At 49.6% G+C, this 13,440-nt stretch overlaps 1 protein-coding gene across 1 annotated transcript; it reads left to right on the forward strand.

The window, feature by feature from the left end:
• Nucleotides 1-4,938: 4,938 nt before the first annotated feature.
• LOC306946787 (microsomal triglyceride transfer protein-like) lies at nucleotides 4,939-13,114 on the forward strand (the record flags this gene model as incomplete). Its single annotated transcript, XM_079535889.1, has 18 exons — nucleotides 4,939-5,005; nucleotides 5,908-6,089; nucleotides 6,179-6,304; nucleotides 6,556-6,663; nucleotides 6,777-6,884; nucleotides 7,045-7,184; nucleotides 7,398-7,548; nucleotides 7,823-7,980; nucleotides 8,078-8,243; nucleotides 8,937-9,044; nucleotides 9,165-9,377; nucleotides 9,484-9,698; nucleotides 10,092-10,189; nucleotides 10,842-10,963; nucleotides 11,170-11,397; nucleotides 11,579-11,703; nucleotides 11,802-11,972; nucleotides 12,964-13,114. The coding sequence occupies 18 exons, from the start codon at nucleotides 4,939-4,941 to the stop codon at nucleotides 13,112-13,114; spliced, it is 2,637 nt and encodes an 878-aa protein (XP_079392015.1).
• Nucleotides 13,115-13,440: the final 326 nt, after the last annotated feature.

Below are 13,440 nucleotides of genomic sequence, written 5' to 3' on the forward strand. Positions count from 1 at the left end.
GGCAGTAGCATGAGCACTGTGTTCCCAGTGCATTTGTGTGCATGCAATGTCAGCATCAAGCCCAGCCTCAACTGCCTCAGGAAAGCCTCCAGACATACACAAAGAGGTGCCAAGAAAATTAAAGGTCACGTTGCTGCTAGGAGGCAGCCTTTGGCATTCTCAGATGCACTTGGGTACCACAATGCTGTCCTTTCTTATCAAGCATGCTCTATGTGCAGGAAGCTGAAAAGTTCCCCATCCAAACTAGGGAGTTTTTTGGTTGCTTACAGATCTGCCTTGCTCCTGTCACCCATTTAAGTCAGCAGTCAAGAACACAGTTCAACATCCTTTGTTCTGCCACAAGCAGCCATACCCAAGCTGCGTCCTTCATGGCCCAGTGGCAATTGGCTCACACTGCAGTGGGAAGCTTATGGGCTGTGATGCAAAGGAGATCTTAACTGCACAGCACAAACAAAATGTGCCAAGGTGCAACAGAGCAGAGGTTCTTATGCTTTGAGCTGGCTTCCAGCTGCCAGTGCTTGCACAAGCACTGCGGCAGTGTTTCACCACCCTGAGCACCAGGAGCCAGCCCACTTTGGAGCAGTGCCATGAGTTACCACATCCTGCTGCACTGCCTTCGGCCAGCTGTTCAAGCTGCACACTGTCATGCTAGAGGATAAATACTTTCAGGGGTGATGTTAGTGATTGATGCTCTTGGAAGTGGTAAAATAGACCATAAAAATAAACCTGACCAGCAAAATCAAAGAGAAAACAGCTCCCAGTGTGATGGCAACCGTTCTACCTTCGGATTGAATTAGATCAGTAAGTGTTAATATAATTGGACAAGACTTCTTACCACTCTGCCAGTAGAATAAGCTGAGTCCAGGCTAGAAGGCAGTGCAAGCTGTGGCCAGACAAGCCAACCACAACCGAGACAGCCTCTGATTCTTCCCAGGAGCAGCTGTTTGAGCTGGGAGAACATGATGCTTGCCAAGGCCAAGGTAGAGGCCAGAGGCACCTTTCCAAGCAGACTGGGGTTGCTGCAACAAGAACTTTGTGCTCCTGGGCTCAAAACAGTGGTAACATCTCCCATTTCAAACTGCAGTTCCCGCAGCGCAGCAATTAGTTTCCCATTGATTTCTCCAGGCATCACGAGGGCCTGGTTCCTGTGACACAGCCGCATCTGCAGCCATTGGGTTTGCTGCACAGATGTGCTGTCGCACTTCTGGTCCCCTTCCAAAGTCTAATCACAGCAAGTTGCTCTCAGCAGAGCTGATTTTGTTCATTTGCAAATGCTTTCACACCTTTTGTCACACAATGTGTATTAGCCCAGGGTCATGGTTCAATTCCCCAGCTCATGCACTTGAGAGATATATCACCCGGAGCGGGACTTAATACCATAGCTTTTGAAAGATGTAAGACATCATTTACACCCATCTCTCCCTTCCTGAAGAGCCCCTGAAGGAAGAGAGGTGTCCCTCCCTCTGCTGACCATAGGGGGAGCTGAATCTCCAGTATTGGCCTTTCATTAAAAAAAATACACATATATATATATCCCAGCGTGCAGCCCAGAATCGGTATTGGCTCCATTCCCCCGCTCAGCACTCAGACCTCACATGTGGAGGAAGAAAGCAACATGGATTAAATAATTAAGGCCCCTGGATACTGTTTCCCCATAAACGACAGATGATCACAGAGGAAAAACACTTCCTTAAATATGATTGATTGCTCTTGTTGGAAGAACCAGGGAAAAGAAAACAGACAGGAATACTCTCTACCGCTCAGCTGAGGACTCAACAAACACTATAGCTTCTGCATTTAAATGAATGATGAATCGCTTGTAAGAAGTGACATGTCAGTGAGCATGTTACTATTGATTAATCTCACACTGGAGAGTCTTTGTAGCCTACTGTTCTGTAAATCATCCACAGAGATCAGAGATTTCTGTCTAACAGGCTCCTAAACCATATCTTCCTCGTCAATCTTATCAACTGCTTGTTTAATTGTAAAAATGTAAATAAAATGCAGTGGGAGTTGGCTCCACGCCTCACAAGTTACACATCAGTTCTAAAGGGAGAGGAAGAGGAGCTTCCCCAGCTGCACTCAGGGCTTTTCAGGAACCACTACAACACAAGGCAAAGTCTGGCCCTCCCAGAGCCACATCCAACCTCAGAGCACAGCAGCGGGTTGGCAAGCACCATGACACATGTGTCAGAGTCTCCAGGATCTCCTTCTGCCTGAGGATCCAGCAGCAGCTGAAGAGCAAGTTGCCCTGGAACACAAAAACTGCAACAAAGTCACACATGGCTTTGTTCAGCACTCCCAGGACAGCCCATGTCTTTGTTCACTGTCATCACCACACCACAGCTATGCTCTCTGTGACATCAAGGATTGCGAGCAGCTGTTTTACTAAGGGACATGGGTTAGTGGTGAGACTCAGTAGGTCAGGCTCGTGGCTGGAACGGGTGATCTCGGTGTTCTTCCCTGGCCAAAATGATGCTATGAAAGACTATACCAGCATGGGCATCTCTGGTCACCCATGTTAACGGAGCATGCTCCCATAGCCAGCCAGCCAACTCCAGCCACACTGGTAAATAAAACATCACACTTTCAACATCGGGATGCTCAGCAAAGTAATTGGATGCCCAACACAAAGGGTAATCTGGTAATTACATCCCAGCATGCAAACAAAGACACTGCTGATGATACTGCACATGTTGAAAAATTGATGGCTAAATTGAAAAGCCGCATGTTGGTGCACGTTCATGTCCTCTGGCTACTCCTACCTCTGAAGCCCAATACAAGCATCTCCTCATCAGATCTCAGGACCCAAGGCTATGAACAACCCTCAGAGAAGCACACAAAGAATGGAAGATCTTCCAGCATCTCTCTGCCTTGTCAGCTTTTTAGCAAGCATAGTTTTTTACCTCAAGGACTTAGAAAAAACATTATCTTAGAAATAGAAGTTTTCTACAGTCAGACCCAGATGCCCAACATAAAACAACCTTGCAACAGAAAGCCACAGGTCATGTCTCACTGCAGGACCTGCAGTGTGGAGAAGCAGGAGAATGGATACTGGGAATGACCACAGCTTCCCGGGGGACCCATTGCCCCAGGCAGCACAACCAACCTGCAGGGAGAAGCAGGGATGGCTGGAGTGATCTAGGACAGGTCAGTCCTAAGGTGCTCACAAGAGGTTCAATCAATGCTCCTCAGAGGCACAAAGCAGGTCTGGGTGCACCCCAGAGCAGCAGAGATGGGGAGACAGAGCAGCAACCAAGGCTACAGGGCAGGCTGAGAAACCCAGCCCACCTGAATGCTAGGCTTACCTGTGCTCTGGTGCCTCGGAGCTGGTGGGTGCCTCAGGGAGGCTGCTCAGGGCCCCAGAAGCCCATGAGGCTCTCAGCTTTGCCCTGGGACACACCTGTCCTTTCAGTCCTCCTGGGCAAATGGTTCCCATGGGTAGGGTCTTCCTAGGCAAATTGGTGACCACCAGGTCTCTTCATCTGGACCCCATATAGATGAGCATCAAATAGTGACCCCCTAGGGGATCTGCTCTCCAGGATGTTCAGGCCAAATAGAGCAGCATCAGGGTTTGGCCATCCACATTTTCACCCATTGTACTTTGGGAGTCTGGGTGGGGAAGCCATGGGCCAACACAAACAGGAGTCAGGCTGCATGGCTCAGTGCTGGAATAACCCTAGGATTCCCATGTCCTCAGAGACCAGCTCTCCCATCCCAGGCCTGCCCACACATTCCCTCATTGTGCACAGACTCATCATCTCACATCCTTACAAGCCCTGTCCCAGCAACACAGCACTCAAAGCCTGTGCTCCCAGCAAAGGAAACACAGGGATCAGAGCCAAACCAAGAACTGGTTTGACACAACCATCTCTCACTCCTTGAGCTAGCAGACAGACTGTTCTCATGAGATCCTTGTCCACAGCAAGAATTATCTGTGACTCAGAATGGGACCCAGAACCTCTATAGGCTGTCCTTAGGAAGACTTTCTCTCCCCCTTCCCACCTGCATCTAGATGACCCCTAAAACTGGTAGTCCTAGGGTGAGGAGAACTCGCGTCTTGCCAGTTCCCAGGGGTATTTCTGATGAGAATCTGTCCCCTGCTGCCTTCCAGAGGTGCACGTGGCATGTGCAGAGCCATGCCAGCACCGTGCAATGGACGTACCTCAATGCAGTTGTTATTCTACCTCCACTCTGCTCACATTTGGGCTCAGCCTTGGGCATGATGACCGCCATGGCCAAAGTCCACCTGATGTCACATCTTGGCAGACATGTGGCTGGGGGCACAGTGACCTGGTTGTTGTGCCCATCCATGCTGTGCTACCCTGCCAACAGTACAGAGATCTGCAGGACCCACAGGTGTGCTCCCTGCTGGCCGGAAAGGTGGGGACAGCCAGGCTTGGGATCTTGTCTCAGTTCTGTCTTCACCACTGCCACACAATAGTTTCCAGGCTGGTCTTCAGGGTCATAAGCTGCTGTACGGACAGATGGAGCAGAGGGAAGGATTCACTTCAAAGTCACACATCAAAGCTGGGAATTAGGTTTTCTGCATACTGATAGAGTTAAATAAATGCCATTAGAGGGAGATTAACATCATCACCATGCAGCATTGTCTGGGATAGGCAGCAGGTCCTATCAGCCTCCAGAGATGCCTCTCTTGCTTTGCTGGCTGCGGAAAGACCCTCAGAAGAACAAGCAGGACATCACACCAGCGGATGTTAACCAAGGGGCTTCCCTCCACCTAAAATACTTCTCGCAGCTTCCCCCACCCTGCTGCCGCCCTTTGGCAAAGCTCAGCTGATTTCCAAACCCTCTGCTGCTGGGGATTGGTGCAGAGGTTTAATTATTTGCTTTTCCTCGGGTGTGTGGCATGAGGACAGGGAGAGAAGGTCAGGTTCTGTCTTGTCTCCCTTGCTTCCCCATCTCCTGGAGCCCAGCATGGAGTGGTGGGCACTTGGGGGCTACATCTGCCTTCTCTGCTTCTCCTTCCCGAGCACAGCAAGAGGTAAGGGATATCGCGCGGTGGGTCCATGCCAATGGACCCTGCAAATGACCGTGGATGGAGAGGGATGGCAAAATTTGGGGATGGTGGAGGTTCTCCCTGGGGGAAAAAGGAAAGCCAAACCTCAACAAGTAGATCAGATTCGCAGGAGAGTTTAGAGTTTTAGAAAAGAGATCAGACTGAATGTGTTACGGCAAAGGTGCCGCTTACCCCAAATTGTGTGTGTATAGGAACAGGAGTGGTGACCCTAAGTAATTATGAGCAAATCAGTATAATACAAAGAGGGGCTTTGGCCCAATGCTGCCCCACATCTTCATTTCACCCTATCACAATGTCAGCAGTTTAATTAAGAATTAGTGGGTCTGTACAGCTACTTATCTGCTCGGGAGGGGAAAAGGGAAAACATAAGATATGAGGAGTACAGCCTCTTCTCTTCTCCCAGAAACAAAATTCACATACAAGTGTTGCCCCCAGATTAACATCCTTTACTTTAATGAATGTGCACAGCTGAAAAGCCCCTACAAAACATCTCTCCTGGCCATGGGCATCCTTAAAATTCTCTTCAAGATTAAAGAGTCTTTCTATGAGTTTTGCCAAAAACTTAAAAGTTTCCAAGTAGTGCCCCATGCTTGGCTGTGGTTTATGAAGCAAGAGTGGAAACAGAGCCAGGAACCAGCTGCCACCCCGCGAAAACCCACATTTCCCTTACCCACCTGTGCTTCTGAACTGGGAAAGCAGGGAAGGACAGCACAGGTGTAGCAGAACAGCTTTCTGAATTGTCCCTGGAAATTTGGGATGTGAGAAGAACCCAGTGCAGCTCACAATTATCCTTAGAGATCAGCACGTGGGGAACATGGGGACCAGCAGCCATGGCTGCATCCCCCTGACGCTTGCCATGTCCCCAGGCAGCCCATGGATGCTTTCCTTCCAGCCGGGCACGTTGTACTATTACCACTATGCCCTGGCCGTACAGCTGGGTCCTGTGGCTGGCCTGTCCCCATCTGGGGGCTGGCTGCAGGCACAGGCTGTGGTCAAGATACATCAGCTCCACAGGGACCCCAGCAGGGATGACCTGCTCCAGCTGCAGGTACGGCAAGCAGTGATGTTGCATTCTTTTTCCTCCACAAAAATGCATAGCAGTTTCACAGCAGATATCCTTGCCTTTTGCTGTCATAGATCCAAGACCTGAAAGCCCAGCAGGAGCCTGAGGGTGCTGGAGGTCCTCCCATGGACATTGCACTGAACAAGAAACTACAGTCAGATCTTGAAAAGCCAGTTTTCATCTCCTGGAGCAGTGGGAAGGTCAGCTGGAGGCTTTCTGCAAAACTTACTTGGCTATGGAGCCCATTGGAGCTCCTGGTTCTGTATTCCCATCAGGTCACAAGGGGGAGAACGAGGTGGTGGGTGCAGCAGTACAGAGCTCTTGTGGTCCAGTGTTACCTCATCCTCCAAAATGGTCCCAGTGTTGGGATGTGAACTTTGGGTTGCAGGAGAGATGCCTTTCTACAAGGAGAGCCATTCCCAGAGCCTGATGCCAGGTCTCTCCCTCCCAGATCAAAGCCCTGTATGGGGATGAAACAGAAAGCACCCTGCTCACCAACCTGAAGCGAGGAGTTATCAGTCTGTTCCAGCTCCAGGCCCACACTGGCACCATCGTGGAGGTAGGGGTGGTAAACAACAATAAGAATGAGCGTGTTTACCAAATCATCTTCCCTTGGATGAAGGAAAAATGTCCACCAGCATTTCTGCTAGGTGGGGTTTATCTGTGTTTCAGGAAGATGCCTCTGGAAGCTGCCAGGTCACATACACCGTGTCCAACCACTCCATAGTAAAGACAAAAGATCTTCTCAGCTGCACAAAGCCAAAAATGGGATATGCCTCCGTGAACAAAGCAAGTCCATTTCTCTGGTGGTGTTGGCTCAGCTTATGGCTAGCATCAATGAGAGCTTGCCCAGCACTTCCAGCTCAAAAGCGTGGGAGAAGCTGGGAGATGGCAAGAGGAACGGTTGATCTCTTTTCCTTCTTGTTTTCCCTTTTTACAGATGCTTGGCATCCAGTGGCAGCCCTACAGCAGAAGCCTGTACGTGGTGAAGGACAGCCTGCTGCAGTCAGCACTGGCAGAGGAGAGTCACGCACTGTCCCTAGTCCTGAGGTCCACCACTGGAGTCAAAATCATCTCAAGGTGAGTAATGTTGTCATACAAGATCCCGAATTGGGCACATGATGAACATACATCTATGGAGATAAAGCTATTTTCTTCATGGAGGCCACATCAGACACCTCTTGATAGTTTTCAGCCTGCATCTCCTTCTTCATACCTCCATGATCCCAACCATCCTCCAAACAAGGGTGTGAAGGATGAAGTACCTCTCAATGGTTTCCTCTCTCTCAACAGGCAGGAGCTCAAGTTGGTGTCCTCAACGTCCAGTCCTTCAGGGGCAGCTGAACAGTGCCTTGAGAACATGCTGGCTGGCATGGAGGGACAGCACCAGCCCCTGGCAATAGCCAGCCTGCCTTTCAGGAGGGGCTGCACCCATTGCCCTTCGGTTGGTGGCTTTATGCATCCCCATAACCCTCCATGTGTTCAGCCCCTGGCTGTGGGATATGGGGTCAAACCATTGATATCGTACACAGCTAACACACCCAGTCAGTTTAAACACATCGCAGATCTGAGCTCAGGAAATCCAGTCACACTGACAAGGACCCATACATCCCATAGGGTCACTTCCACTCCTAAATGTTTCCTGAAGTATAAACATGATTCCATAATCCAAGATGTAAAAGGAAGTGACTGAACTCCACCAAACATTGTCCTTCCAGCTGAGAGCCTATCTGAAGACCTTTGACAGCCGGCGTGTCAAAATGGACATCTCGAAGGCAGCAACTACATGGCAGTTCCAGAGGTTCATCCAGATGCTGCGCGGTGCCAAGAAGAGAGATGTGCTGCAGCTGCTGAAGAGAGCACCTGAGGAGACACTGTGAGGCTCCCCATAGCTAGCCCTCCAAAAGGGGCTTTCTGCACCACAGCACGCGGGGTCGCTGATGGCACTACTGATCTCGCTCCTCTTGCCCCAGCCCCTTCATGGTAGAGGCAGCAGTGGCCGCGCAGTCAGTGCCAGCCTTGGCAGCTCTCTCAGACTTCCTGGATTTCAGCAAGAAGCCCAGGTCCCTGCTGGAGACATTCCTGTACGCAGCAGCCTTCTCTCCCCGGCCTACAAAAGAGCTGCTGCGTTTGGTGCTGGTAGGTGGGGATATTCCCTCCAGAGTGGCCTGAGCCCAACATTAGATCTTGCCCACCCCACCAATATTCTCTCGTAGCTTTCCTGGCAAAGCCTCCCACTATAGGCGCAATGTACAATTTTCAGCCAGTATACTACACTCATTCCTTAAAAGCAAGGTTAGCCAATGAAAACTTCTCAAAAGGCTTTGGTGACATCATATCGTCAGACAACAAAGTAAATTTTCTGTTTCTCCACAACTTTGAGAACTGACTTTTCATAGCTTCCCTCAGCCTACCCCTCAAAAGCCCAGGATGGGTCCTCCTATCCTTTCAGTCCAGAAGGAATGGCAAAAAAAATATCAATACATAGATTTATTCTATAGACTAAAATATATCTATAGAAATAGAGCTTCCTATTTATGTGATTGTTTTACATGCTTTTAATGGGATGCTGCCAATGAGAGTAGTGCTCCTCAGAGGATAAGCATTCAGCAGAAAGTGTTTTATATCAATGTGTTACAAACATTGAAAGCTTAATTAGAGCTACTGAAAAATTTTAACCCGCCAAGCCATGCACATCCTCCCTTAAAGGCAGGTAAGAACTGGCTTTTCCTTTCTTCCTGATAAATGTTTTGAAATAACAGCTGAAACATTCTCCTCCTTTCTCCTTTGCCCCATTTTCTCCCATTCTATAATGCTCCTTGCTCTGCCCAGGACAAGCTGGATGGGAAGCAGATGGTACCTGAGGTCCGGGACACAGGGATGGTGGCCCTGGGCTCTCTGGTTGGCAAGCTGTGCCGGCAGCAGCTGTGTGGGCTGCAGGTGAGTCCTGCAAACTCAGCTCAGGTCCCTCAGCCTTCCAGCTCCTTCGGGGTTACCAAAACTTCCCTTCACCCTCACCTCACTCTCCTTGACTTCTGCTCTCTTGTCAAACCCAACAAGGAGGTGGAGCACAGCTTGGAAACCATCCTCACGGGGCTGAGAAGTGCCGAGAAGGAGCACGAGGCAGTCACCCACCTGCTGGCCCTAGGGAACACACAGCTCCCCAGCACCATCCCCACCCTCCTGGAGCATGCAGAGAAAGGTCCCACAGCCGTGGCAGCTGCAGCTATCAGCTCCCTGCAGCAATTCCCTGCCCAGCACATCACCAGCGAGGTACCCAACATACAAGCTCGTCTTCCCATTGGGGTCCTTGCCACCACTTGCATGCCAGGACCTCAAACTGCCTCTTAAACTCCCTCAAACTGCCATCTCACATCAGGTGAAAAGAGCAATGAGGAAGATCTTCCATGAGAAGAGGAAGAGCTACGAGAAAACATGCCGCTTGGCTGCTGCAGAAATCCTTTTGGATAACACACCCTTGCCCATGGATGTCATCAACATCTTGCTGGCTGCTCACCAGCTGGGAACAGAAGCAGCAACTTTCCTGTTGCTGAAGGTGCAGAGCAGCCTGCGTGCCAACCACCACCCAGCAAGGTAGATTTTGCTTTTTGTCCTTCCCAACACTCCAGCTGTAGCTTTTGAGCTGTGGATCCAGACTCATGTTTTCAGCAGTCCTTGGAGGTCAACACTGTGGCCTGTGGTGCAGCACACAGTGTGTAACCACATTAATCTCTCTATCTGCACAGAACAAACCAGCACTAACAGTTTTCAGAGCTAAGCAGAAGCTGCACACAAATATTCAGATGGTTTATCCTAGTTTATAGAGGAGAGGGGAATTCCAGGATAGCCTCAGACTACTCGTTTCCTTCTTTGCTTGCATTGTCAGCAAATAGCTCTGAAATTTGTATTTCCTACCTTTCTTTGTACAGTTCACTCACATTTTCCTATCCTCGCAATCTTTTCATACCATATCCCTCTCGCTTCCAGGAAGATAATGAATGACATCATGAGAGATCCTCGGATAAACAACTACAACCACTTTTCGAAAGCTGGCATCTCCTCCTCCTTCTCAGGACCTCTGACAGGTGACATCACAGAGACACTTCCTCCAGCAAAGGAGGGCTGGTGGGAAAGGGCAGGTTGCAGCAGAGGCCTCGGCTTTCAGGAAACACCCCCAAAATCTTGGGTTGAGCAGTCTCCAGCACCACCCAAAGTTGGCCAATTGCTACTACCAGAAGTTTGGCTCCCTCTGATGCCCCTGCTTTGAGCTGAAAGTGGGTTAGACCACACCATATCTTTTCCCATATCTTGCTGATTTGAAAGAGGAACATCAGCTGGAAAGGAAGCCAGGAGTAGGCTGTAGGTGGGAGCTAGTTATCTCCCTGATAAGTCAAAATATTTAGCCCCATTCCTCAGTTCTTTCAGTATTTTTAATAAGCTCTTTTACTGAGCTTTTAATAAGCTCTCTTGTACTGAGATAAAAAAAAAATCATCAAACTTCAGAGAAACTGTAGCAATTCACGCTTGCTAAATATCTGCCTAGATCTTCACCCTTCAGCCCCCATTTCAAATTATCTCAGCCTAGCTTTGTAGGGGACACGGGGAGGCAAAATATTCAACATATGCAAGAAAAACACTGCACTGCCTCATCCCTTGCTTATAGCCAGAATGGAAGGAGATGGCACAGAGATTTCCTCCCTGAATAACTTAGCTTCATCAGGTAGCTCTGTCTTTCAGCCACCAAGGAACTGCTCTCCACCTTCGGGCTGGACCTGCTGTTTTTGGAGAGTGGGTTCCTGAGAAAGAGCGTCTCCGACTTCTCACTGCTCAGCCATGACTGGCATCTTCGTGCAGCTCAGGTAAGAGACAGCAATGGGTTTGGCTTCACTACCCTACCTAGAGGACCCCACCACTGCAGAAGTCACTGATGGGTAGCCACGCTCTGAAGAAGATTGCCTACCCAAAAGGGTTGCCCAAGGGTAGCAGCTCAAATAGCATCACGGTGCCTGAAATGGACCCCTCAGTCATGCTCTGTGCAGCTCATATCTCCATTTCTGTGGTTTAGGTCACTATAGAAGCACAAGGGATGGAGTCAATGCTGGGAGAAAACACCCTGGAAGGGGAAGAGGGGCCAGAGCTCATGGTTGGGATGTCTGCCATCTTCTTTGATGTCCAGTTGCGGCCAATCGTCTTCTTCCAGGGATATACAGACTTAATGGCCAAGGTTCTGCTGAGCAGTGGGGAACCCACAAGTGTGGTCAAAGGGAACCTCCTGCTAATGGACCATCACCAGGTACTGGTGGGATGAACTGTCTTTCCCAATACTGGCCTCAAGGCAGGTCCATGGTAATGCCTAGGGAATCCCACACCTAAAACCTGCTGGTAGATACTTGTCCACTATGGCTATACATCTCAGATCAGGGTGGCACTGCCACAGGTCTCCGGCGGTTTGTAAAATCCTCTCCGTTTCCCAGGTCATCCCTCTGCAGTCTGGTCTCCAGGCAGTGGTCAAACTTCAAGGTGGACTTGGGCTTGATATCTCAGCCAATGTGGATGTGAACATCTGGGAGCAGGAACTGAAGACCAGTGTTAACACCAGGTGAGAAGGTCCAGGGATTCCATCACTCAAGACAAGGGTTTGTGGAGTTGTCCAGTGCCCAGAACTCAGTGCCAGACCTTCACTCTCCCTTCTTGCAGGGGAAGCCTCACCATTGATTTCCAGGCAGAATTGGATGCTCCTTTCCTCCAAACCACCCTGAGGAGCCAGATAGAGGCAGAGACTTCAATTTACTTTGACACCATCCTGAGGTTTTCCAGCAGCCCTGTGCTCATGTGCCTGCAGCTGAGGGAGGGGCAGGTGCCCTACAGGTAAGCTCTGGATGCAGGCTGCAGTTGGGGCCCATGTAGTACCAGTCAGTGATTGTCCCACACAGTGGCTGACAGAGTTCTTCACCAAGTGCAGACCATACCTGTCCTCAGCACCAAAAAGAGGTGCTAAGTCTGCTTTATGTGGGAACCATTTATTCTGCCACTTATCCCTCGACTCCAGACATTGCAGCAGTTCTTCCTCATGGATGCTCTTGAAATATAACAGCCTCTGACAGCTTTTACTGGAGGCACCAAAGGTTCAAGAATCAAAGACATTGTACACAAAAAAAGAGATCGAAGGAAATCCACTCGCAAAGCAGATGCCAAAGGCTGGGAGAATAACAAAGATTTAATGCATGGCTGCATAACACAGGTTTAACATATATAAGGATTAATGTATATAATGAAAATGTCTTATGAGGCAATAATACAGACACTACATTCAAGAAAACATTGTCCAGAAAGAATTTGGACAGTCTTGGTGAGAACAGTGGCATAGCAGTGTGTCACACAGAGCCCCATGCAAACCCTCTTCCAGCTACTGCACTTCTTATCACAGGTTGGGTGGGAGCAACCCAGCCAGTGAGGGATCCACACAAGGGATCTGTGCAATGGACAGCAAACCCCATATCCCCCTCCCTCATCCTGCAGGGCAGGGAAAGGTCTCATCAATCACATGCTTCCTCTAGAACCATCATGGAGGTGCCCAAGTTCAGTTTGAATGGGGCCCTGTTTAGTCTAACCTGGTGGAGGGCAACCAGGCCACAGCAGGGGGTTGGAACTTAATGATCTTTAAGGTCCCTTCCAGCACAAACCATTCCATGACTGTGTGCTTTATAAGGAGAAGGACTTCTTGGGGACCAGAGGGAATTAATGGGAGATAAAGGTCCCGCATGCAAATAGGTGTGTGAATAGCCAGCCTGGTAGGTGGATGAGGTCCTCTACCACCATCACAGCCTCCTGACCTCCTGCTTTTCCCTTGTTCTAACAGAGAGATCTTCACCATCTCCACATTTGCTGACAACCAGAGCAGCACTGTCCGAAAAGGCCGGCAGGGCACCATGCCTGCCCGGGAGTTTGCCCTGCACCAGGCCAACTCCGACATGTGCCACCTGCTGCTCATGGCAGAAGAGGGAGTGTAGGAGACAAGAACATACAGGACAGGGCTATCGTATCCCTGCCTGCCATGCACCCTGGTTCTACATGAGCTGGCCAAACCTCTGCCCATCTCTGCCACAACCAGATTGCTGTAAAAACAAAACAAAACAAAAAAAACAAAAAAAGGGGAAATGAAAGCACCAAAAGAGGTAGAGGAACTGCTGCAGGGCAGCAAGAGGCACCCCTTGCTTGGAGCCAGGATCTTTTCACCTTTTAGTTTTTTCAACCTGAACTCTTCTCCTTCATGGGCATTGTCTGAAGCTAGAGAAATCCATATAACAAGCCTTGTGATACACAGCCTTCTTTTGCA

The sequence above is a fragment of the Tetrao urogallus genome (genome assembly GCF_951394365.1).
Source record: "Tetrao urogallus genome assembly, chromosome: 5".
NCBI classification, from domain to species: domain Eukaryota; kingdom Metazoa; phylum Chordata; class Aves; order Galliformes; family Phasianidae; genus Tetrao; species Tetrao urogallus.